Here is a 26,667-nt window from a genome sequence, read left to right on the forward strand (position 1 = left end):
AGACTGGGCAAAAATGGCCTGCATGGCAGAGTTCCAAGGAGAAAACCACTGCTGAGCAAAAAGAACATCAAAGCTCGTCTCAATTTCTCCACAACACATCTTGATGATCCCCAAGACTTTTGGGACAACATTCTGTGGACCGATGAGACAAAAGTGGAACTCTTTGGAAGGTGTGTGTCCAAGTATATCTGGCGTAGAAGGAACACTGCATTTCAGAAAAAGAACATTATACCAACAGTAAAATATGGTGGTCGTAGTGTGATGGTCTGGGGCTGTTTTGCTGCTTCAGGACCTGGAAGACTTGCCGTGATAAAAGGAACTATGAATTCTGCTGTCTACCAAGAGATCCTGAAGGAGAATGTCCGACCATCTGTTTGTGTACTCAAGCTGAAACGAACTTGGGTTCTGCAGCAGGACAATGATCCTAAAACGCAAGTCCACCACCGAATGGCTGAAGAAAAACAAAATGAAGACTTTGGAGTGGCCTAGCCAAAGTCCTGACCTGAATCCTATTGAGATGTTGTGGTATGACCTTAAAAAGGCCGTTCATGCTCGAAAACCCTCTAATGTAACTGAATTAGGACAATTCTGCAAAGATGAGTGGGCAAAAATTCCTCCAGGACGCTGTAAAAGCCTCATTGCACGTTATCGCAAACGCTTGGTTGCAGTTGTTGCTGCTAAGGGTGGCCCAACCAGTTATTAGGTTTAGGGGGCAATCACTTTTTCACACAGGGCCATGATGGTTTGGATTTTTTTTCACCTTTAATAATAAACACCTTCATTTACAAATTGCATTTTGTGTTTACTTGTGTTGTCCTTGACTATTGTTTAAATTGGTTTGATGTTCCGAAACGCTTAAGTGTGACAAACATGCAAAGGAACAGGAAATGAGGAAGGGGGCAAACACTTTTTCACACCACTGTATGTCTAGGTTCTTACAATTGTTGGCTGTGATAACACTGTTATGTTCTCAGTGATTTCACTGGTCCCTAATCAATGGATAGACTGCATTCCCAGTGATTTCACCAGTCTCTAATGATTGGATAGGCTGCGTTCCCAGTGATTTCACTGGTCTCTAATGATTGGATAGCCTGCATTCCCAGTGTTTTCACCGGTCTCTAATGATTGGATTGGCTGCATTCCCAGTGATTTCACCAGTCTCTAATGATTGGATAGGCTGCATTCCCAGTGATGTCACCTTTCTTTAGTAAATGGGTATGCTACATTCTCAGCAATGTCACTGGCTTATAGTGATTGGATAGTCTGCACTCCTAGCGATGTCGCAGATCTCTAGCGAATAGATAGACTACATTGTCAATTATGTCACTGCTTCCTAGTAAGTGGATAGGGATTCCTTCTCAGTGGTGTTTCTAGTGATTGGATAGACACATTCCAAGCGAGTTCCATGGTTAATGGATAGGCTGCATTCCAAGTAATGTCTTTGGTGTTTAGTCAATGGGTAGGCTACATTTTCATTTATGTCAGTAGTCTGTAGTGAATTCATAGACTACATTCCCTGTGATGTGACTGGTCACTCGTGTATGTATAGGCTGCATTCCCAACGATGTCTCCAGTCTCTAGGGAATGGGCTGGCTGCATTCTCAATGATGTCACCAGTCTCTAGCGAACGAATAGGCTGCATTCCCAATGTTATGTCTCCAGTTTGTAGTGAATGGATAGGCTGCATTCCCAATGTTATGTCTCCAGTTTGTAGTGAATAGATAGGCTGCATTCCCAATGTTATGTCTCCAGTTTGTAGTGAATGGATAGGCTGCATTCCCAATGTTATGTCTCCAGTTTGTAGTGAATGGATAGGCTGCATTCCCAATGTTATGTCTCCGCTCTGTAGTGAATGGGTAGGCTGCATTCCCAATGTTATGTCTCCAGTCTGTAGTAAATGGATAGGCTGCATTCCAAGTAATGTCATTGGTCTTTAGTCAATCGGTAGGCTATATTGCTCTTGATGTCAGTGGTCTCTAGTGAATGGATATGCTTCTACATTCCCTGTGATGTCGCAGTTTGCTAGTGAAAGGATAGGCTGCAATCTCAGTCGTATCACCAGTCTTTAATTGAACGAGGCTGTATTCTCCAGTGAATGGATAGGCTGCATTCTCAATGATGTCATCAGTCTCCAGTGAATGGATAGGCTGCATCTCTAGAGAATGAATAGGCTGCATTCCAAACGATGTCACCAGACTGTAGTGAATGGATAGGCTGCTTTCTCAATGATGTCATCAGTCTCCAGTGAATGAATAGGCTGCATTCCAAATTATGTCACCAGTCTCTTGTAAATGGATATGCTGCATTCTCAGTGATGTCACCAGTCTGTACTGACTGCATAGGCTGCATTTTCAGTGATGTCACCAGTCTGTACTGACTGCATAGGCTGCATTTTCAGTGATGTCACCAGTCTCCAGTAAATGAATAGGCTGCATTCTCAATGATGTCACCAGTATCTAGTAAATAGATGGGCTGCATTCCCAATGATGTCTCTAGTGAATGGATAGGCTGCATTGTCAGTGTCATCACCAGTCTGCAAATGTTGCATTGTCAATGATGTCACCGGTCCCTACTGAATAGATAGTTTGCATTTTCAGTATTATTACCAATTGGCAGCCACATCCCGTTAAGATATATACAGCTTTTGCTAAATGACACAGTATTACAAGTTTTTCAACCCACGCGGCTGCATTAATATTTCACGTTACCAATTTGACTTAAAAATATTGAACTCCCTTTAGAAAGCCCTCAGTTTCCCATCTGCCGCATCCACCCACTCTGAGGCCTTGACTCAGAAACCTTTCATAAACACGTCAATAAAAGGCACATAATGGCCCATTCCACAGGTCCTCTTTGCATGCCTCGTACGTTAGGCTCCCCATGCTGGAGATTGATGTTTCTTTTAGAGGCAGTAACTGAGGTTGTAAATCTTGTAACATCCGTCCTCGCTGTGACAGAACAGCCATCGCTGGAGCGGGTTTAGCTTCCCCCCCCCCCCACCACTAAATTGCGATTGTATCAGCCGCAGGACTGCGTGGCTGTGCATAGGCATTGCTGAGTGCATCATTAGTGGAAACTACCGGAGACTACAAGATAGAAATGGTCCTTTTCTATTAATTGCAACTCATTCCTGCCTTGATGGATGCTGTGCAAATGGGTTTAGCCACCTCAGCTAGCGCAGACATCTGTCCTATTATGGATGCGGGTGATAGGGCAATGAGTCTGACATCTCTGTATTCATTTTATGAGCGACCTGGACAGAATTAAGCAAGTTCTCCGTCTGTCTTGGTGTAATGTGTACAGCGGGGGGGGGGGGGGTGTTAATCATGGCTGAGCATTTTACAGGTTTGATTTGTGTTTTCAAGGTGAATCCAGCACTCTGGTGACCCCTTATGTCCCTGGGGGAGTCAGTGATGGCAAGTGGCACACCGTTCAGCTTCGCTACTACAACAAGGTAGGACATAAAGGCATAATAAATAATAAAGGTGTGGCCAAAAAAAAAGGATCGTGCACAATTTTGGTGTGGATTCAGTGCGATTTGAACCATACAGAAAAATGGCTCCGATCTCACTGCTAAAGAATCACATGTGATTTACACAGGAGTGCAGTGTGATTGCTGTTCAAAATTGCAAGCAGTTCCCGCAGCGCATAGTGTGAACGGGCACTTACATACACTACTCATTGCAGGGACTCCTCGCTCTCTATTCACCCACCTTCTAGATGGCTCCATCTGGGCTTTTATTCAAAAGTAGAGTGCCATAAGGCCTCATCCACTCGGGCGTACCTCTCTGTACACCCATGAGAGGGGCCGTCTTTGCTCGAACTGGCATCAAAAAAGAGAGAACACAGGGTGGAACTTTTTATGAAGCACGAGAATGCAAAAGAATGATATTAGTGAACCTGCTTGGATATTTATTAACCAGGGGTTACAACCGGATAAACACATGTAAACATGTAATTAAGATACAATAGTACAATAATAATACAGTGCATAAAATATTCAAGACAGTATCACAAAATATAACAGGTAATATCCTTCCAGAGTACACCAAAAATGGTTGAGTAAAACAATAATAATAGATAATACTTGCAGAACCTATGACCTTATTGATCCTTAAAAGGGGGTATTAGAGATAAACTTGATATTCAAGTAATATAACATAAATAATGGCAGCTTAACGTGTTTCGTGGCTAAACGGCCACTCATCAGGAGCAAGCACAAGATGGATCTGAGGGTAAAAAATAACTTAATATACTTAACTTAATAATAACTTTGCTCGAACTGGATGCACTGGTATTTTGTGCAGCCAGTCCCATTCATGTCTTTTAGGATGCAGTGGCTGCATGGATACAACTGCTTTGTCTGTGCAGCCACTGATTCCAATATATATATATATATATATATATATATATATATATATATATATAAATAAGTATATATATATTTGTCCCTTTTAGCAGGAATTTACAGAGATCAAAGAACACATAGCAGCCTTCCATTATAAACTGCTAATTTGCATTAACTCCAGTCCTCAAGGCGCCCCAACAGGTCTTGTTTTCAGGCTTTCCATTATTACAACAGAGGTTTCATTTGAGGGAAATCCTGAAAACATCACCCATTGGGGCCCCTTGAGGACTGGAGTTGAGAAACACTGATCTAGACGTCAGAGTGAAGCCAGGATTGCAATAAATCATCAGCTGAATTTTTTTTTTTTTTTTACTTTATGAAACAGGTGCCTTGCTTTAGGATATTTTCCCTCAATGTCTGTTCCAACTATCAAATTTTGAATTTTCTCAGATGCTAACTGCTAGACTAACTGGCAGCCCTCCAGCTGTTGCGGAACTACAAGTCCCACGAGGAATGGCAAGGCTGACAGAGACAAGCATGTCTCCCACAAGCAGAGGCATGATGGGACTTGTAGTTCTGCAACAGCTGGAAGGCCACCAGTTTGACACCCCTGTAGAGGGTAAATTGTTCCAACAATCCGCAAAAAAAAAGTCTAATGCCCCGTACACACAATCAGAAATTCTGCCAGCAAAAGTCCGATGTGAGCTTTTGGTCGGAAATTCCGACCGTGTGTATGCTCCATCGGGCTTTTGCTGACAGAATTTCAGCCAGCAAAAGATTGAGAGCAGGTTCTCTATTTTTCGGTTGGACGTGCAAAATTCCTACGCATGCTCGGAAACAATTCGACACATGCTTGGAAGCATTGAACTTCATTTTCTTTGCTCGTTGTAGTGTTGTACATCACTGTGTTCTTGACTGTCGAAAGTTCAGAGAACTATTGCGTGACTGCGTGTATGCAAGGCAAGCTTGAGCAGAAAATCCGCTTGTGTGTACGGGGCATAATAGTGATTCTTCTTCTACTTTCCCAGGAACAAAGTTTTGGCATGGGTTCCACTTTCATGGCATATTTCTGGTTAATATTTTTCTTTTCCTTCCTAGCCAAAAACTGGATCCTCAGGGGTGGCACAGGGGCCATCGAAAGAGAAGGTGGCTGTGTTGGCCGTTGATGACTGCGACGTTTCAGTGGCTCTGAGGTTCAGCAATGAGATTGGGAATTATACATGCGCAGCTGAAGGGGTGCAGTCCAGCTCCAAAAAGTGAGTAGCCTTTCCATGCTCTCTTTGCATCAGAAAATAGTTTAGAATAGCAGAACGGTCAAGTGACTACAGCATTGCAGTCTTATACTTAGGATAGGCTGTCGGAGAGCTACGTAGGACACATAGATCTGTTATCCTGAGGAGCTCATGAGACGCGGGATGGGTGAAGATGAGAGAGCAAAAATGAGGGATGAGAGAGAGGGGAAGGAAAGGTTAAAAGAGAGATAGATAGAAAGGGAAAGGAGAGGGGAGGAGAAAGTGAGAGAGTAATAAATGGAGATAGAGGGACAGGTGAGGAGAAAGACAGAAAGAGGAGAAAGTGATAGACAGAGGGAATTATAGGGAGAAGGAAGGAAAGAAAGTAATAGATGAAGATAGAGGGAGAGGGCAGAGGGATGGAGAGAGGAAGAGGGAAGAAAAGAAAGTGATGGATGGAAAGGGAGGGAGAGGGAAATGGAAAGAGTGATCGATGGACTTAGAGGGAGAGTGATGGACAGAGAGAGAAGGAATGTCAGAGAGTGATGGATAGTGATAGAGGGACAGATAGGGAGAGAGAAGGAGATTGTGATAGATTTTGAGAGAGGGAAGGAGAGAAAGTGATAGAGATAGGGTGTGGGAAGTAGAGCGTGATAGACGGAAAGATAGAGAGGGAAGAAGAGAGAGTGATGGATGGAGTTAGAGGGAGAGGGAAAGAATGTGATGATAGAACGAAGGGGATGGAGCGAGAGTGATAGATGGAGGGAAAGAGAGAGAGTGATGGAAAGAGAGAGGGAGAGAGATGAGAGAGTGATGGATGGAAAGAGAGGTAGATGGAAGTGGAGTGAGTGATGGATGGAGTTTAGGGGGAGAGAGAAGAAGAGAGAGAGTGATAGGTAGAGGGAAAGGGAAGGAGCAGTACTGATAAATGAAGGTAGAAGGAAAGAGCGAGAGTGATGGACAGAGAGATGGAAGAAGAGAGTGATGGATAGTGGGAGAAGGAAGGTGAGAGAGTGATGGACATAGATAGGGAGAGAGTGATAGATTTTGAGAGTGGGGAGGAGTGAAAGTGATGGAAAGAGAAAGCGGAGAGAAAGGCAGAGGGAGGAAAAGGGAAGGAGAGAAAGTGATGGATGAAGACAAAGGAAAGATAAGGATAGGGAGAAGGAAGGAGAGAGAGTGATAGAGGGAAAGGGAAGGAGTGAGAGTGATAGATGGAGGAAGAGGGAAAGAGAGTGAGAGACTGATGGATGGTGATAGAGGGACAGATAGGGAGAGACAAGGAGACTGTGATAGATTTTGAGAGAGGGAAGGAGAGAAAGTGATAGACGGAGATAGGGCGTGGGAAGTAGAGAGTGATAGACGGAAAGAGAGAGGAAAGAAGAGAGAGTGATGGATGGAGTAAGAGGGAAAGAATAAGATGATAGCACGAAGGGGATGGAGCGAGAGTGATGGAGGGAAAGAGAGAGAGATGAGAGAGTGATGGATGGAAAGAGAGGTAGATGGAAGTGGAGCGAGTGATGGATGCAGTTTAGGGGGAAAGAGAAGGAGAGAGAGAGTGATAGGTAGAGGGAAAGGGAAGAAGAGAGTGATGGACATTGGGAGAAGGAAGGTGAGAGAGTGGTGGATATAGATAGGGAGAGAGTGATAGATTTTGAGAGAGGGAAGGAGAGAAAGTGATGGAAAGAGAAAACGGAGAGAAAGGCAGCGGGAGGAAAGGGGAAGGAGAGAAAGTGATGGACGAAGACTATGGAAAGATAAGGATAGGGAGAGGGAAGGAGAGAGAGTGATAGAGGGAAAGGGAAGGAGAGAGAGTTATAGAGGGAAAGGGAAGGAGCAAGAGTGATAGATGGAGAAAGAGGCAAAGAGAGAGAGAGAGAAATGGATGGAAAGAGACGTAAAGGGAAGTGGAGAGAGTGAGGAATAGAGTTAGAGGGGCAGGGAAAGAGAGATAGTGATAGAAGGCAAGGGAGGGAGCAGTAGCGATAGATGGAGGGGAGGGAAAGAGAGAGAGGTAGAGGGAAGAAGAGAGTGATGGATGCAAAAAGGGGTAAAGGGAAGTGGAGAAAGTGATAGAGGGAATGGGAAGAAGCAAGAGTAATAGATAAAGGGAGAAGGAAAGAGCGAGAGTGATGGACAGAGAGAGGGAAGAAGAAAGAGTGATGGATAGAGGGAGAAGGCAGGTTAACGAGTGATGGGTGGAGATAGAGGAACAGATAGGGAGAGAGAAGGAGATATTGGTGGATTTTGAGAGAGGAAAGCAAAGAAAGTGATGGACAGAGATAAAGGGAGAAAAAGGTAGAGGAAGGAAAAGATAAGGAGAGAAAATGATGGATGGAGATAGCGGGAGAGATGGGGAAAGGGAAGAAGATAGCTAAGAATGGAAAGAGAGGGAGAGGGAAGTGGTGGGAGTTAGAAGGAGAGGGAAGTAGAGAGAGTGATAGACGGAGAGAGGGAGAGGGAAAAGGAGAGTGATAGACGGAGAGGGAAGTGAAAGGAGTGATGGATGAAGTTAGAGGGAGAGAGGAGTAAAGAGAGAGGGAGGGGGAGTGAAAAGAGAGGATTGAAGAACAAAGGTGTGGGGGGGGGGGGGGGGGGAGAGGGTTCAAGAGCGTAGGAGATAAAGAGAGTCACAGAAGGAAAGAGGAAGATAGGAAGGATGGAAGAAAAGGGGAAGATAGATAAAGGGAGGAGATAAAGACTCAGGAACCAATAGAGAAGGGAAAGAGGGAAATATGGAAATAAATTTTGTAGATGAAAAAAACAAAGGGAACAAGAGAAAAACTTGAAACTTATTACTTTTTTCCCCTTACCTCCATCTACCTTAACATCAACTTCTCAGCACACACGTGCCGATTAGAACCTACATACCTTGATGAAGTGCTGTGGAAACATGTTGGCAAGATGGGATGAAATCTTTGGAGGGGTGGCTCCATTGTCTGTGGGATGAAATCCTTGGGGATGGGGGACCCCATTTTTTATTGTCTATTACAAAATGAAAATTTCACTTTATATTTCACATCACAATTTTACACAGAAGAACCAAGTTGTGTGACATTTTTTCTATTTCTTTTTCAGATCTCTGGACCTGACCGGCCCTCTGCTGCTCGGCGGAGTCCCCAATCTTCCTGAGAACTTCCCTGTCACACACAGGGAGTTCATCGGTTGCATGAAAGATTTGTATATTGACAGCAGGAAGATTGACCTGGCTTCCTACATCGCAAACAATGGAACTAATGCAGGTAGGACAGTTGCTGGGATTTGATCGTTTGCACTTCATAAATGGAACCTGAAGAAAAATGGCGTTTACAGAATTGTAGCCCTATTCAATTTTTACATGTTTTGGCCCAGAGGGCAATTTCTGTCTTTGTCCCTGTTGCAGATTTTCTCCTCACTTCCTGTCTGATCAACTGTTGTCACAAAGACAGGAAATGAAGGTGAATCTTTCTAACAGAGCCACAGATAGCAGCAAATACCCAACACTACCCCAACCCACACTATCCAGAACAAGTAAAAGCCACTTTAACGGCTCCATGTATCTCCATCATGTATCTTTGTCATCTTGCCATATTACCAGCAAGCAAATGTATAGAGCACCATTCAAGTTATGCTGTTCTTTTTGTCCCCTCTCTATCAGGATGTAACGCCAAACAATCATATTGTGACTCTAACCCTTGTAAGAATGGGGGGACCTGTTCACTGATTTGGGGGACCTTTACCTGTGATTGTCCCTTGGGGTTTGGAGGCAAGGACTGCAAGATCGGTGAGTACATGGGAGTGTGACCTCATATTAGCAGAGCTCTTTCTTTAAGAGTGTCAAGCAGGTTCAGATAAAGAGGACCTGTCATACATGTAATAAAAACAAGAGGACCTAGTAGTGCTTCTTATACTAGCATTAGAGAGAGGAGATTTCAATGCGCACTGTGTGCAGATACCATGAGGATTAGCTACAGTCTTTTTCTGGCCAAATGATATGCTTTAGAGCCAGACACGTTCGCATACATTCCCTTAAAGCTAACTCAGGGCCAATATTTGCTGTCATCTGCCACATTTGCATGCTGTTCACATGTTTTTTTTTACATTGAACCCCTTCATGAGCTAATTGAAGCCTAGATGTTAGGCCAATTTTTAGTAGCTTCAATATACATTAATTAACTTGAAAATATGACAGCCTGGACTACTATTTTTGTATTATTGTTATAAATATGTGTTTTCTCAATTAAAATCTTTATTGGGGGAAAAAATAAATATTTTTTTGGGGAAAATTTATTGGGGGGAAAAAAAAATAACTTAAAAAAATAACACTATCATAAATGATCTCTATTTTTTGATCAAGTCTATCACTATCTTTGATCACTATCATAAACTATCATTTATGATAGTGTTATTTTTTTAAGTTATTTTTTTTTTCCCCCAATAAAGATTTTAATTGAGAAAACACATATTTATAACAATAATACAAAAATAGTAGTCCAGGCTGTCATATTTTTCAAAGTTTTTATTATTTTTTTAGACACCGTAATCCTTTCTATCATTTTACTTCTTTCTGTGTACAAAGCAGGTGCACTGAGAGAGAGGAAGAAAGAGAGAGGCACCGTGTCACCTGCAGGCCTGAATGTGATCACTGTGATTGGCTGTCACAGTAATCCCATGATTAACCACTTCTGGACCACCAACTGCAGTTTTACTGCGGCAGGGCAACTCTGTTGCACTGGATCACGTACATGTACACGTGCATTTAACTTCTTTGGTCGACCATCGCGGGGCCTGTTCTGAGGGGATCCTGTCCCTTTAAACCTGCTGTTTGGTCTTGGCCACCGTTTTGCACCTCATTTTCAGGGTCTTGGCAATCTTCTTATAGCCTAGGCCATCTTTATGTAGAGCAGGGATATGCAATTAGTGGACCTCCAGCTGTTGCAGAACTACAAGTTCCATGAGGCATAGCAAGACTCTGACAGCCACAAGCATGACACCCAGAAGCAGAGGCAACAGCTGGAGGTCCACTAATGCATATCCCTGATGTAGAGCAACAATAATTTTTCTCAGATCCTCAGAGAGTTCTTTGCCATTAGGTGCCATATTGAACTTCCAGTGACCAGTATGAGAGAGTGAGAGCGATAACACCAAATTTACCACACCTGCTCCCCATTCACACCTGAGAACTTGTAACACTAACGAGTCACAAGACACTGGGGTGGGAAAATGGCTAATTGGGCCCAATTTATACATTTTCACTTTTTTTTTTTCAGCGGTTTAGACCTGAATGGCTGTGTGTTGAGTTATTTTGAGGGGACAGCAAATTTACACTGTTATACAAGCTGTACACTCACTACTTTACATTGTAACAAAGTGGCATTTCTTCAGTGTTGTCAGATGAAAAGATAGAATAAAATATTTACAAAAGTGTGAGGGGTGTACTAATTTTTTGAGATACTGTATATAATAAATCATAGAAAACCTTGGCTTTTTTCTCTAAAATCAAGAAAAATGGTATGCTCTGACCGTTTGGTGCGACTGCTTTGAGGCCTCGGCGCTACCTACACCATATGAGGTTTCTGTTTAAAAAAAACCCCAAGGATAATTAAAAACCACCAAAAGAAAGCTCTATGTGTGAAAAGAAAAATATGTAAATGTAATTTGGATACAGCGTTGCATGACTGTGCAATTGCCAGTTAAAGTAGCACAGTGCCGAAAAAGCGAAACATGCCCTGGTCATGAAGGGGGTAAGACCTTCAATTGGTTAAGGACGACGCTGATTGGTTCCCGAATGTTAGTTTTACACCTGCAGCTGTCATTGACAGTGTGTTCTCAATACTAGAGTGTGCACAGCTGTGCATTCCTAGTTCTCACCTGCAATGCTGATTAACATCCCCACAGCATGGTGTATTGTGTCTGAGAACAATAATATACAGATTACTGGTGTGTAGTGGTTAGCGCCCCCCCTTGGGGGATATTATGGGTGGAATTGAAGCACGGTACACATTTGGGCCTATACACAGTGCTCCAGGCTAGTTTTCCGGTGCTGCTAAAAATTACAGCTGGTGCCAGGTTTTTGAGGTTTCCATCTTGTTTAGGAATGTACCTACCCAATGAAAGTACCTACCTGCTAAATTAGACCGATTCCTGAGCAGTTTGCTCATTTTCCACCCCTTGAAATAAAAAAATATATATAACCTTGTTACTGCAATTGTAAACCAAAGACTGAATGTGTCAGTTATATTCGTTAACTATTCGTTAATTAATAATTAAAACCTCATTATTCTTCAATCTGGCATAGCTAAGCATGGCTTGTACTGCCTTGTACAAAATGAAACTGCTGCCCTCTAGAGGATAGAAAGAGAAACTGCATGTTAACGTCACACTGGCTTAAAGTGGTTGTAAACCCTTACAAACCACTTTGACCTACAGGTAAGCCTAGATTAAGGCTTACCTGTAGGTCCAAGCAATATCTCCTAAACCTATATGGTTTAGGAGATATTTGCCCGAAAACGGGCACCGCTGTCTACGGCGCATGCGCCGTAGACAGCGGCACGCAGGCGCACTGAGCGCGGCATTTCCAAGAATGGAGCGGCCGCGCGCGTCGACTCCCGTGCGCATGCGCGGGAGTGACGTCATCGCGGCTTCGCCGAATGACAGCGGCGGAGCTGCGAGACGCCACCAGCAAGATGGATGCGGCGGACTACAGGGGACAGCGGCGACTTCGCTGGCTCCTGTGTCAGGTAAGTGACACATAATGGGGTAGTATGCGATTCATAGTAGTCAATTATGCTTTGCCTTTGCAGGGAATGAAAGAGGAAGTAAACCCATCAGGGTTTACTTCCTCTTTAAAGCAGAGCTCCAGGCTACTCCAGAAAAAAAAAAAGTAAAAGTCAGCAGCTACAAATACTGTAGCTGCTGACTTTTAACAGTAGGACCTGCCCCACGAATCCATTTTTCAATCGGCTCTCAGGTGCTGCCGCCGCCATTTCGGGTAAGGGAAACCATCAGTGGAGCCTTCCGGCTCAACAGCCGGTTCCCTACTACGCATGCGTGACGTGCGCTGCGCTGTGTGAATGGCCTGGCAGTGGGGGGAAGGAGAAGGAGCGGCGAACTTCCGGATCAAATCGCCACGGGAAGTCAGCCAGAAGTGGGAGCGGGTACCTGTCAAAATCAGGTACCCCTTGCACCCCACCCCCGAAAGGTGCCAAATGTGTCAGTGGAGGAGGGGAGGGTGGACAAATAAGCGGCGCTTCCCCTTTTGGGTGGAGCCCTGCTTTAAAGTAATTTTACACCCTCAGTTTTTTTAAGTATTTTCAGAAGCTGATTTAATCACTTGTTCAGTATGCAGCTTCTTTATCTTTTAATCCTTGCCTATGTTCCAGTCTAAATTGGTGCCACGACCATTGTCCCAGATTTCCTGTTTTAGGGTGGTTCCTTTCTCCTGCAGCATCCTATGGAGTCACCCATGTATACAGGGACTAGAGTTGTGTCTTCCTACGCTATGGGCATCAATAGAAACACACACCCCTCTAGCATAGGATGGCAAGGCACTCCCCTGCTCCTCATTCCCCCCCCCCCTCCCCAATTAAGTTAACATTGCTTTCCTGTGAAGACCAGAAGTTTAGGGAAGCAGTGCTGAGAGAGCAGGAGCCAGCAGCATTGAAAGTTGTAAACTGCAAGTGCTGGGTAAGAAGTTTAACAAATAGTTTTCTGAGGAATGTTTATTTTATTGTTTATTTTATTGAGCTCATTGTGTTAAACCAAAAAGACACCGAGGGTTGAATGCTTCTTTAGGTCTTTTGAGAGCTTAGATAGAAAGAGAACCTGCGAGGGTGGCAGTGTGGCATACCTGAAACTGTCCTGATATTATCTTCCTGTAATTATCTGTCCAGCAAACCCCTGATTGGGAATGACAGGGGCATAGATAACCCCATCTGTGCTTTACTGCTCCTTTGTTGTCCAGTCATAGGCAGGCCTAAACTCTTAAGCCTCGGACACACGATCGGATTTTCCGACGGGAATTGTGTGATGACAGGCTGTTGGCGGAAAAACCGACCGTTTGTAACGCTCCATCGGACAATTGTCAGATTTTCCATGGACAAATGTTGACTAGCAGGTTTTAAAAAATTTCCGCGGACAAATGTCTGTTGTCGGATTTTCGGACCGTGTGTACACAAGTCCGTCAGACAAAAGTCCAAAGTACAAACACGCATGCTCAGAAGCAGAAGCGGTCGGTCTTGTAAACTCGCGTTCGTAATGGAGAATTAACATTCGTGACGCGGCAAATTATGAAATCTCTAAATGCAGCGCACTATTCTCTTCTTCTGTAATGGGATAATAATGAAGCTGCTTTGCTGGTGATACTGATGGAGTTATTGCTAATGAATTTTCAAAGGCTTTTTTTTCTAGTGATATCAAGAATAATATTATTATACTTTTTTTTTTTTTATTTGGGCAAATTACCACAACACCTTTATGCCGTAGTTTATAAGATCAAAGATACAACTATGTTGGTGTCCCTTGTTAATTTTACATTGTATTTTTTTAAATGTAACTGCCTACTCCCAAACTGTCATTTGAAGTAAAACTCATAGCCAAGTATTATTCTCCACAATATTTTTATTATGCATTAAAAAAAAAGAAAACAAATAAAATTAGACATGCTATCTGCCAATAGAACTTAACCAAAAAGTACATTCTATGCATCCGAAAATATACCAAATCAAATCATTATTCACCCAAAAAAATAATGTCAAAGCAATAACGCCAAGGCCAATAATAAATAACACGTTATCTCCTCCGATTCCACAACATATCTGGTTGATGAACGGCCGTTCAGAAACTAACTGAAAAACACGAAACGAAAAGCGCGAAATGAAAACGCGAATCGACACTCGCCAAACTTCTACTAACACGAAATTAGCAGAAGGAGCCCAAAGGGTGGCACTAAATGGCTGAAAAACCACGTAGTACGTCACTACGTTCGTATTTGTTGGCCGACAATTCCTTGCCGTTTTGTATGCAAGACAAGTTTGGGCCAACGTTCTTCGGACAAAAGTCCACCAGTTTTGTTGGTCAACAATCCCATCGTGTGTACGAGGCTTTAATTGCTAATTGATTCAGGAAATCCAGAACTTATCTGACTTGTTTGTTATCTGATTGCAAAACTGGTTGAACAGAGTATAACAGTTGACATATATTCATTCATTTTATGTTAATTTTTTTTTTTTTTCTATTCTTCAGCAATGCACCACCCCTTTCATTTTAACAGTAGTGGAGTCTTATCCTGGGACTTTAAGAATGAGGTGAAGATTTCCATTCCTTGGTTCCTGGGGCTGGCGTTCAGGACTCGAAACTCAGACGGGGTGTTGCTGCAAGCACATGCGGGACAGTATACCACCATCATGTGCCAGGCAAGTGTACACTCTCCTATCACATACATACGTCCTATAGATGTGACTTATGATATCTTTTATCAACAAACATTTTTTTTTATTGGGGATAGAAAATGGTCGTCAAGAATCATAAACTGGTAAAAACAGCACAACATACAATGTCCAGTATGAAAAGGAAAGGAGGGGGAAAAACAGTACAACAGTTAACCTCTTGTTCATCATATATACACTCACCGACCACTTTATTAGGTACACCTCGCTAGTACTGGGTTGGACCCTCTTTTGCCTTCATTCCTCGTGTCATAGATTCATAGTTACATAGTTAGTAAGGTTGAATAAAGACACCAGTCCATCTAGTTCATCCTGAGTGAGTGTCCACAATTGTCCCTATCCCTGTACATTGTACACTCACGTTGGTCCCTACCCTCAAGGAGCCCTACAATCCAAGGTCCCCATTCATATACTAGGGCCAATTTTGGACAGAAGCCAATTAACCTACCTGCATGTCTTTGGAGTGTGGGAGGAAACCGGAGTACCCGGAGGAAACCCACACAGGCACAGGGAGAACATGCAAACTCCAGGCAGGTAGTGTCGTGGTTGGGATTCGAACAAGCGACCCTTCTTAGTGCTAGGTGAGAGTGCTACCCACTACACCACTGTGCCGTCCTCATCAAAGTGTTGGAAAAGTTCCTCAGAGATTTTGGTCCATAGTGACATGATAACATCACACAGTTGCTGCAGATTTGTCGGCTGCACATCCATGATGGGAATCTCATATTCCACCACATCGCAAAGGTGCTCTATTGGATCAGATGTGGTGAGTGTGGAGGCCATTGGAGTACAGTGACCTCATTGCCATGTTCAAGAAACCAGTGGTGAGATGATTGGTGAACAGCGATTAGAAGGATTAAAAACTCTGAACCTCTGTCTTTGTCTCCTCTCTGGGTAATTGCACTCTATTTCTCCCAGCAATATTGTCACCGGGGCAGACAGTGATGGGAAATCCAAAATGATATAGTTGTTACCAGAACAGGGGTGAGGGGAAATCTACCAATAGGGGCACCTGGTCTAGTGAAAATTGTTTGGAAATCCTGAATTTTAAGTTGTCACTAGAACAGAATTAGCCCTTGTACACACAGTCGGACATTCCCATGGACAATGTCCGATAGGACCATGTTGTCGGATAATCCGACAGTGTGTGGGCTCCATCGGACTGTTTCCGTCGGAGTATCCGACGGACCAAGTTTTTAAGCTGGGCTATAAAATTTTCCGACAACATGATCCGATCAGACTTTGTCTGATCATGTGTAGAGAATTCTGATCAGAAAAAGTGCCACGCATGCTCAGATCAAATTCCTAGACTAAAGCTATTGGCTACTAGCCTGAACGTAGTCCCGTCCTAACGAAATAACGTCATCACGTTAAGTACGATCGGATTTTCTGACAACTTTGTCCGACTGTGTGTATGCAACAGTTTCAGACAAAATCCGTCAGACGAAATCCGACGGATTTGGTTGTCGGAATGTCCGAGCGTGTGTACAAGGGCTTAGATGGGAAATTTTCCATTAGAGTCCATTGTTCCAGTGACACCGGAAGCTGGCCACATATTAAAGCCGGCCATAGACGGTTCGAATATTGGCAGATTTTTGCTGACTTGGTCGAGATTCCAACCATGTATGGGCAGGCTGAATGTACTTAAGCTGATCAATTGATCAACTTGGGTACAACCAGCCTGTTGGATTTTACATGCGATTATTGCTAGCGGTCTTTATTACAGGAAGCTCCTGCACATTGGGAAAGTTTCACACTGGATTACTGCACAGATGTGGAAGAAATACACAAAGCTCACCAAGATTCATGGAAGAACACTCAATGAATATCTGTAGACAATATTTGCATATCCCAGAGTTCAGCCTTTAAACAATATTTCAGGCTTGGAATTAAAGAGGAACTCTGATGAGGAGAAGCAAGATGTGGTTTTAGAAGAAGGGCCTCACTAACAGAAGGGGGCTGACAAAGGAATAAGCTCCTAATTGGTGGCTTTGCGAGGACATGTATATTCCTTCTGTGTTAAAAAGCCAATTCCATGTTTTTCTTTTTAAAATATTAATGTCCTTTCCTAGATTTTTGCTTGAATTTCTCTGCATTTCCTGTACCTATAGCTGGTCTCTGGCCTAGTCTCCTTCTCTGTCAGCCGTGGCTCCAGCAAAACCTCCACCCTTCTTCTGGATCAGCTGCAGGTAAATGACGGGCGGTGGCATGACCTCCAGATGGAGCTTCGGGACGTCCGCAGTGGGCGTGACACACGTTACGTCGTCACCATCATCTTGGATTATGGCTTCTATCAGGTAACATATAATCTATGTAGGAAAGTGAGAGACCTCAGATTCTTAATGCTTTAAAGGGGTTGTACTCACCTTAATGCATCCTGTGATGCAGCAGAGCCCCCTTTTAACTTGTATGAACCCGGTCTTTCCATCGACGGGGAGGAGCACAGCAGCTCCAGCCGGTGGCTCGGGTCCTGATTGGATAGATTGATAGCAGCGCAGCCATTGGCTCCCGCTGCTGTCAATCAAATCCAATGATGTGGGAGGCGGGGCCAAATCCTGCTTGGACCCTTTACATATCCTTTAAATGGGTTGTCAGAGAAAGTCAGGACTCAACACGTATGCTACTGCAATGTAATAAAAGTGAGTTACAGTGGAACCTTGGTTTATGAGCGTTTTGAAAGGCAAGCAACTTTTTTTTTTAATTCTGACTCGGTTTGCGAGTGTTGTCTCGCAAAACGAGCAGAATTCAAGCTAATGGGGTGTGCAGTACCGCATTTGGCCAAAGGTGCAGGGGCATCGTGGCACTCAGTTCCCGAGTGTTCCAGAGTGTTTCCGAGGCTTTCCGAGTTCAGCCGAGCTGTCTTCGAGTATTTTTGAGGCTCTCCGGCGCCCCCCCTCCCCACCTCTGGCCACATGCAATGTTGCTTGTAATAGAAGTCAATGCAGAACAAGTTATCTTAATTTCCATTGACTTCTATGGGGAAACTCGCTTTGATATGCGAGTGCTTTGGATTACAAGGATTCTCCTGGAACGGATCATGCTTGTAATCCAAGGTTCCACTGTATATGATTCAAATGCCCCCCCCCTCACCCCCCTTCCTACCTAGCCCGGGATCACATGCCTGGATAAGAACGAATTAAAAACAGGTAAGTATGCAGATTTTTTTTTATATATACAGGTTAGGTAGGAAGGGGGGGGGGGACATTTTTAACCCCTTAGAGCCAGCGATTGCCTGCCCTTTAAGGAGTTTAGATTGCCAGGAGGCAAGAGGGGGCCTATGGTTATTTTTTGTTTGGAAAGCTCCCAATTACAAGCAGCGATCGAGAGCCTCAGCTCTATTGGGACTATTGCACACAAATATGCAGCCGCTCTGCACCAAGGCCTGTCCGTCGAGAGGCTGCATATTTGCGTGCGCTCGGCATGAAGAGCTTAAGAATATATATAGTTAGGCTTTTCTTCTACTTTTAGTCTGTTCATTTGAAAATTGAATCAAATAACATTAGAAATAATACCTAAGGTTATGATGCACTATTTAGTAAAAATTTTTGACTGAAAGGGAATTTAAAGCTTCTCAAGGTTTTTCACCTTAATGCATTCTATGCATTAAGGTGAAAACCTCCTGTGATGCAGATACCTCCCAGATCCCCACTTTTACTTACCTGAACCTGATCTTTCCAGCGACTGGGGCGAGCGCACCAGCTCCAGCCAATGTCTCGGGTCTGATTGGATAGATTGATAGCAGTGCAGCCATTGGCTCCCGCTGTTGTCAATCAAATCCAACGATGCGGCAGTGGGGGAGGGTGGGGCAGAGTCCTGCTGCCTGTGCCAATAGACGCAGCAGCAGGACACGGGAGCGCGCACGCACGAGTGCTCTGAGGGAGAGCGGCTCTCTATGGGGCACTCGAGAGGAGGAGGAGCCAGGGGGACCCCAGGGGAGGAGGATCGCGGCCACTCTGTGCAAAACCAACTGCACAGAGGAGGTAAGTATGAGATGTTTGTTATTTAAAAAAAAAAACAAAGCTTTACATATCCTTTAACTAGCTTTGCCTACAAAACTCACCTCCTGTACGGCGCTGTCCCCCCACAGTAATTGCTTTTCACCACATGATGTCCTCAGTCTTCAGGTTGAATGATGCCGGTGCCATTCAGAAGACTTGAAGGATACATAAAGCTTCATTATAATTTTTTTTAAATAACCAACATGTCATACTTACCTCCCCTTAGCAGTTGGTTTTGCACAGAGTAGTCCCGATCCTCCTCTTCTGGGGTCCCTCAGCAGTGCTCCTGGCTCCTCCTTTTCTCAAGTGCCCCTTGGGAGAGCCGCTCTCCCCCAGGGCACTCATGCGGGCTTGCTCCGGTGTCCTGTTGCTGCGTCCACTGACACAGAGAGCAGGACTCGGCCCCGCCCCCGGCTCACGCATCATTGGATTTGATTGACAGCAGCGGGAGCCAATGGATGCGCTGAGATCAATCTATCCAATCAGGACCCGAGACACCGGCTGGAGCTGGTGTGCTCATCCCCATCGCTGGAAAGATTGGGTTCAGGTAAGTTAAAGGGGGGCTCTGGGAGGCTGCTGCATCACAGAAGGTTTTTCACCCTACAGCAGGGATATGCAATTAGAGGACCTCCAGCTGTTGCAAAACTACAAGTCCCATCATGCCTCTGCCTCTGGGTGTCATGCTTGTGGCTGTCAGAGTCTTGCTATGCCTCATGGGAATTGTAGTTCTGCAACAGCTGGAGGTCCGCTAATTGCATATGCCTGGTGTATAGCATAGAATGCATTAAGTTGAAAAACCTTGAGAGTTTACAACCCCTTTGAGGATATACTGTGAGTGTAGGATGTCATGGCATGAGAACTAATAATGTTTTGCTTGTCCCTATTATTCCTTAGGACACAGTCAGTGTTGGTAATGAGCTGCATGGATTGAGAGTGAAGCACCTCTACGTTGGAGGCATTATGGGAGCCAAGGAGGTACAGAATGGACTAGAAGGCTGTATACAGGTGAGGAAGATGGTATAAAAGTGTTGGTTGAAAGTCCTATCTGTTTTGTTTTGTTTTTCTCAATGTTACACAACACATTCCATACTCTGTTGAAAACTACATTAAAAAAAATGCTTTAAACACACTCTATTTTTTTTTTTTTAAATGGCATTTGCTAACTAGCTTCTTCATCTTTGTTGCCTTGTAGGGCCTCCGACTAGGAGAGACATCGAGTGGGATCACTTTGCCCAAACCCAGCAACATCTTGAATGTTAAAACCGGCTGCAGCGTTCAGAGTGCATGTGATCCCAACCCATGCATGGGGAACAGCTCGTGCCTGGACACATGGCTGGGACATACTTGTGTCTGCAACCCAGGTATGTAACTCAATGGGTTATGTACAAGCATTATGGGAATTCTTTTGATGGTGGGATGTGAGTGTGAAGAGTGCGTGTCCACTCATTGACACTCATTGAACAAGCAAGGGATGTTGTTGTCACCATCAGTTGGCCCAAAGCAGTGATATGTAGCTGACACCGGAGCAAGTGCATGTGGACAGGAAGTGTCTGAAAGAGGGTAAAGGAGGTCAGCAGAAATAAAATGTGAAAAGGATTTAAAAATATATATATATATTTAAAAAAAAAATGGCAATTGTTTATGATACACAAGTGCTTCAGAAACCTAAATGTCATCCAACAAGGACTTATTCTCACAATGTGTGTTGCGTTAGAGGAGCCCATTCATTTGAAAATTCAAACCAAAAATCGTGCATTCACCATTATTGGCAGCACACCGTAATGCACTTTAGTAAAAGGCCTTGCTCTGTGCTGCAGCACCAGTCTATCAGCAAGGCGCATTTGTGTGCCCTTTCTAATGAATGGCACCACATCTCACCAATGACATCCGTCACAGCAGTGCAGTAGTGTGATTAGGTCCCTAGGGATTATTCCTACTTTAGGCTCATGTAAAAAGGAGCTTTTTATTTATTTTTCCTCTCTAGGTTATTTTGGAGAGAATTGTGTGGACATTTGCCAGCTGAATCCATGTGAGAATAAGGGTCTGTGCCGTCATCAGCCAAATTCCCCCCTAGGTTATACCTGTGAGTGTACTGGGAGCCACTATGGAAGATACTGCGAGCACAGGTAAGATGACTCATTATAGGTGAAGGAAACATTATTATAGCAGGTGCCCTTGTACCGGCCATTGAGGTGCCTGCATTGGATGGACGGAAGGTGGTGGGGGAGGGGGTGGTAGAGGGGATGGTGGTGGGGGTGGAGCAGAGTGGATGGTGGTGGTGGTGGAGGGGACGGTGGTGTTTGGGATGGTAATGGTGGTGGTGGTGGAGGGGGTGGTGGTGGTGGTGAAGGGGATGGTGGTGGAGGTGGAGGGGATGGCGGTGGTGGAGGGGATGGCGGTGGTGGAAGGGATGGTGGTGGTGGTGAGGGGATGGTGGTTGTGGTAGGGATGGTGGTGGGGAGTGTTGGTGGTGGGGAGGGGGGAAGTGGGGCATCAGAGCTCTGCTTTTGACATCTTTGTGTTTGGGTTCAAAAGCCTTATTATATAAAGTAGAACAGGTGAGAGCACTAAAACTGCTATCGTGATCTGAAACTCCGGATTCTGGGTGCTCAGGCTGGGGGATTTCCCCATAGAGAAAAATCAGCACTCCAGTAAATCAGCATAAAAGGTTATCATTGTCAAAAAATGGTGAGGTATAGCCTGGTAGATATCCAGCGCATTTCGGCTGTTCATGAAATTGATGCCCATTGAATGAATGGTGCAAGCCAGGGGCAGTTTGGGCTGTGGAAGAAAGGGCTAGATGGTGCTGTCCCCAGCCAGGAAATGAGGCAGGCTCTATCTGACTTGGGCAGCATGTAATGCATATTGTAAGAAGCTCACAGTGTGCAGTGAAAGCAGAGTGAGCAATTTCAGAAAGGAAAGGAGCCTGGAAATAATGATGTGTTGTAATTTGTCCCTTAGGATGGATCACCATTGTCCCAAAGGATGGTGGGGGAATCGAACCTGCGGACCGTGCAACTGTGACGTAAATAAGGGCTTTGATCCAAACTGCAATAAAACAAATGGACACTGTCATTGCAAGGTATGGAGGAACACCGACTCAGTTTCCTGTAACAGGGTGACTACTCTTTGCTCCGCAGGGAAATTATTGACATTATCGCCCTGTTGGCTGTCTTTAGGTGAACATGAAGTTATAAACTGACATTAACCCCCTCCCACCCGCCATATAGTAAAATGAGGGTGGGCGGGATCCCCTCTCATTCTGGGGTGAAGTCATATGACATTGCCCTAGTGTCACCGCTCTCGTGGGCAACAGTCACACCACGTCCTGATCCCAGTCTCAGTAAAGAGCCAATGGCGTTGCTCTTTACCCATGTGATTGCCTCCGTCCAGTCAAAACCGATCACATGTAGACATGAAAGTGCCGTTTATCGGCTCTTCTCGCCTCACAGTGACAGAGTGTGAGGTGAGGAGAGCCGATCAGCAGCATCTCCTCACAGTGCCCTGATTATCTTGCAGCCCCAGCAGTGCTGATCTGTGACACCAATCAGTGCCCATTAATGATACCAATTAGTGCTCATCAATGATACCAGGCAGTACTGCATTTCAGTGCCGCCCATCAGTGCCTCCTATCAGTGGCAAGTCATCAGTGCTCATTAGTGTGGCATATTAGTGCCACCTCATCAGTGCCCATAAGTGCTGCCTCATCAGTGCAGCCTATCAGTACCCATCAATGCCACCTCATCAGCGCACATCAGTGAAGGAGAAGAATTACTTATTTACAAAATTTACTCACAGCAACGTTTTTTTTTTTCAAGATTTTCTGTCTTTTTTTATTTTATTTTTTAGCAAAAAATAAAAAACCCAGTGGTGATCAAATACCACCAAAAGAAATCGATATTTGTGTGAAAAAAAATGATAAAAAATGTAATTTGGCTACAGTGTTGGGTACAATTGCATGACCGCGCAATTGTCGTTCAAAGTGTGACGGTGCTGAAAGCTGAAGTGGTTAAGTAACTGAAAAACAAAAATGTTTTTCTTTGGTAAAGGAGTTTTCTTTACTTCCTGTATCATAGACACGACAAGAAGTGAAAAGAAAATCTCTCCAAAGTGAAGGAAATTTGTCTCTAACAGGTGTCCCCATTGGAAGATTTCCCCTCTATTCCTACTATGGTGACAGCTAAAAAAATGTTGGGTTTTACCACCGGAAGTGAAAGTGGTTATCGTGACAAAGAGAGAGAGTGAATCTTCAGGGTGGGGGCATGGAGGGCAATAAAAACCTAAAGTACAACACATTCCAAATCAACAATGTTGGCATGGTGGGAGCATAAAGTTTCATTCTGATTATAATATGCATGGATTAAACTTCGCTTAGGGGCACTAACTGTGCTATGTAGTAGCAGTAGGAGTAGCATTAAAGGCAACACTGGATCTTGCTACGGCCTAAAACAGCCTATCCTAATCTTTTTACCTTTGAGGAACTCTTGAAATAATGTTCAGGTCTCAGGGAACCCCCTGTTAAAAATGATTACATGGACACCTGATGGTACGTTAGTCACACTACATTGGTAGTCCACTACGTTTTTGGCAAATGAGAGAAAGTCCTTTACGTTGATGATCAGCGGAAAGAATGCTGCTTACCTTGAAGGTCAGTGGGAAGAATGCTCCTTACATTGGTGATCAGTGAGAAGAATGTTCCTTACATTGGTGATCAGTGAGAAGAATGCTCCTTACATTGGTGATCAGTGAGAAGAATGCTCCTTACATTGGTGATCAGTGAGAAGAATGTTCCTTACATTGGTGATCAGTGAGAAGAATGCTCCTTACATTGGTGATCAGTGAGAAGAATGTTCCTTACATTGGTGATCAGTGGGAAGAATGTTCCTTACATTGGTGATCAGTGAGAAGAATGCTCCTTACATTGGTGATCAGTGAGAAGAATGCTCCTTACATTGGTGATCAGTGGGAAGAATGCTCCTTACATTGGTGATCAGTGGGAAGAATGTTCCTTACATTGGTGATCAGTGAGAAGAATGTTCCTTACATTGGTGATCAGTGAGAAGAATGCTCCTTACATTGGTGATCAGTGAGAAGAATGTTCCTTACATTGGTGATCAGTGGGAAGAATGTTCCTTACATTGGTGATCAGTGAGAAGAATGCTCCTTACATTGGTGATCAGTGAGAAGAATGCTCCTTACATTGGTGATCAGTGGGAAGAATGCTCCTTACATTGGTGATCAGTGAGAAGAATGTTCCTTACATTGGTGATCAGTGAGAAGAATGTTCCTTACATTGGTGATCAGTGAGAAGAATGCTCCTTACATTGGTGATCAGTGAGAAGAATGCTCCTTACATTGGTGATCAGTGAGAAGAATGTTCCTTACATTGGTGATCAGTGAGAAGAATGCTCCTTACATTGGTGATCAGTGAGAAGAATGTTCCTTACATTGGTGATCAGTGGGAAGAATGTTCCTTACATTGGTGATCAGTGAGAAGAATGCTCCTTACATTGGTGATCAGTGAGAAGAATGCTCCTTACATTGGTGATCAGTGGGAAGAATGCTCCTTACATTGGTGATCAGTGGGAAGAATGTTCCTTACATTGGTGATCAGTGAGAAGAATGTTCCTTACATTGGTGATCAGTGAGAAGAATGCTCCTTAGGCCGCGTACACACGCGCGGACTGTTTGCCCAACCTTGTTCGTCAAACAGTTTCGGCAAACAGTCCGCTCAAAATTTGCATGAGCGGACTTGCCCACACACGAGCGGACTGTTTCAGCAAACTGTTTGCCAAACAGTTCGCTCAACTTTTGAAATGAACGGACTCGCCCACGTAAGGAGGAGGCAAATCCGCCCATTTCGAGCGCGTGTACAGGTAGGCGGGGCCCGCGAAGGAGACGTCGCGGGCTCCGCTGCCTGGAATGGGCTTAAAGGGGAACCCCAACGCCGAAAAAAATCGGCGTGGGGGTTCCCCCAAAGTCCACACCAGACCCTTGTCCGAGCACGCTACCCGGCCGGCCAGGAAAGGGGGGCGAGCGAGCGCGCCCCCCCCTCCTGAGCCGTACCAGGCCGCGTGCCCTCAACATGGGGGGGTGCCTTGGGGAAGGGGGGGCCGCGCGGCCCCCCCACCCCAAAGCACCTTGTCCCCATGTTGATGAGGACAAGGGCCTCTTCCCGACAACCCTGGCCGTTGGTTGTCGGGGTCTGCGGGCGGGGGGCTTATCGGAATCCGGGAGCCCCCTTTAAGAAGGGGGCCCCCGGATACCGGCCCCCCACCCTATGTGAATGAGTATGGGGTACAATGTACCCCTACCCATTCACCTGTGAAATAAAGTACAAAAAAAAACACAACACAGGGGAAAAAATATTTTATTGCACAGCTCCGGGGGTCTTCCGTCTTCGGGGGTCTTCTCGCCGGACTCCTCCGCTATGTGTGTGTAGCTCTTTTACTAGCGGAGGAGTCCGGCTTTCTTCCTCCCCGCCGCCGGCCTCTTCTCCCGACTTCGGGGGTCTTGTCCCCCTCTTCGGTTCTTCTGCCGGGCCACCGCGCCTTCTTGTAGCTCTTTTACAGGCGGTGGCCCGGTCTTCTGTCGCCGCTGCCTTCCGTTCTTCTGTCGCCGCCTTTGGTTCTTCTGCCGGGCCACCGCGCCTTCTTGTAGCTCTTTTACAGGCGGTGGCCCGGTCTTCTGTCGCCGCTGTCGCTGTCGCCGCCTTCCGTTCTTGTTCTTCTTCTTGTTCTTCTTCTTCTTCTCCAGGCGATGTTGACACGTCGCTCCCTCCGGCCGGAATGCCAGGGACACGCTCCGCTGCCACTTATATAGTGACAATGGGGCGGTGTCACATGGTATATGTCACATGGGTTGGTCACATGGTGACCCCGCCCCCTTACGATGTCATAGTCCCCATGTGACATCAACCCATGTGACCAACCCATGTGACATATACCATGTGACACCGCCCCATTGTCACTATATAAGTGACCGCACAGCGCGGCTCTGGCATTCCGGCCGGAGGGAGCGACGTGTCAACATCGCCTGGAGAAGAAGAAGAACAACAAGAAGAAGAACAAGAACGGAAGGCGGCGACAGCGACAGCGGCGACAGAAGACCGGGCCACCGCCTGTAAAAGAGCTACAAGAAGGCGCGGTGGCCCGGCAGAAGAACCGAAGAGGGGGACAAGACCCCCGAAGTCGGGAGAAGAGGCCGGCGGCGGGGAGGAAGAAAGCCGGACTCCTCCGCTAGTAAAAGAGCTACACACACATAGCGGAGGAGTCCGGCGAGAAGACCCCCGAAGACGGAAGACCCCCGGAGCTGTGCAATAAAATATTTTTTCCCCTGTGTTGTGTTTTTTTTGTACTTTATTTCACAGGTGAATGGGTAGGGGTACATTGTACCCCATACTCATTCACATAGGGTGGGGGGCCGGTATCCGGGGGCCCCCTTCTTAAAGGGGGCTCCCGGATTCCGATAAGCCCCCCGCCCGCAGACCCCGACAACCAACGGCCAGGGTTGTCGGGAAGAGGCCCTTGTCCTCATCAACATGGGGACAAGGTGCTTTGGGGTGGGGGGGCCGCGCGGCCCCCCCTTCCCCAAGGCACCCCCCCCATGTTGAGGGCACGCGGCCTGGTACGGCTCAGGAGGGGGAGGCGCGCTCGCTCGCCCCC

The 26,667-nt window shown here is 45.3% G+C and overlaps 1 protein-coding gene and 1 long non-coding RNA gene across 3 annotated transcripts in view; one reads left to right on the forward strand and one right to left on the reverse strand.

Moving 5' to 3' along the window:
- LOC143927559 (uncharacterized) overlaps window positions 1-11,760 on the reverse strand; it is a 30,046-nt gene extending 18,286 nt beyond the window's left edge. Inside the window, exons 1-3 of one of the 2 annotated variants that reach the window (XR_013262284.1) lie at window positions 11,684-11,760; window positions 8,452-8,565; window positions 3,720-3,823 (exon numbers count right to left, since the gene is read on the reverse strand). This is a non-coding gene — a long non-coding RNA (uncharacterized LOC143927559). Of the gene's footprint in view, window positions 1-3,719; window positions 3,824-8,451; window positions 8,566-11,683 lie in introns of those variants that run through there. The other variant, XR_013262285.1, reaches the window with a different exon arrangement.
- CELSR3 (cadherin EGF LAG seven-pass G-type receptor 3) overlaps window positions 1-26,667 on the forward strand; it is a 256,060-nt gene that overhangs the window by 164,486 nt on the left and 64,907 nt on the right. Inside the window, exons 5-14 of the mRNA XM_077451691.1 lie at window positions 3,366-3,454; window positions 5,447-5,604; window positions 8,659-8,822; window positions 9,218-9,343; window positions 14,803-14,972; window positions 17,117-17,302; window positions 19,898-20,008; window positions 20,196-20,364; window positions 20,988-21,129; window positions 21,965-22,085. Of these exons, the coding sequence (XP_077307817.1) occupies window positions 3,366-3,454; window positions 5,447-5,604; window positions 8,659-8,822; window positions 9,218-9,343; window positions 14,803-14,972; window positions 17,117-17,302; window positions 19,898-20,008; window positions 20,196-20,364; window positions 20,988-21,129; window positions 21,965-22,085 (1,436 nt within the window). The remainder of the gene's footprint in view (window positions 1-3,365; window positions 3,455-5,446; window positions 5,605-8,658; window positions 8,823-9,217; window positions 9,344-14,802; window positions 14,973-17,116; window positions 17,303-19,897; window positions 20,009-20,195; window positions 20,365-20,987; window positions 21,130-21,964; window positions 22,086-26,667) is intronic.

The sequence above is a fragment of the Lithobates pipiens genome, unplaced genomic scaffold (assembly GCF_037356315.1).
Source record: "Lithobates pipiens isolate NorthernLeopardFrog02 unplaced genomic scaffold, aLitPip1_a1.2 Scaffold_23, whole genome shotgun sequence".
NCBI classification, from domain to species: Eukaryota; Metazoa; Chordata; class Amphibia; order Anura; family Ranidae; genus Lithobates; species Lithobates pipiens.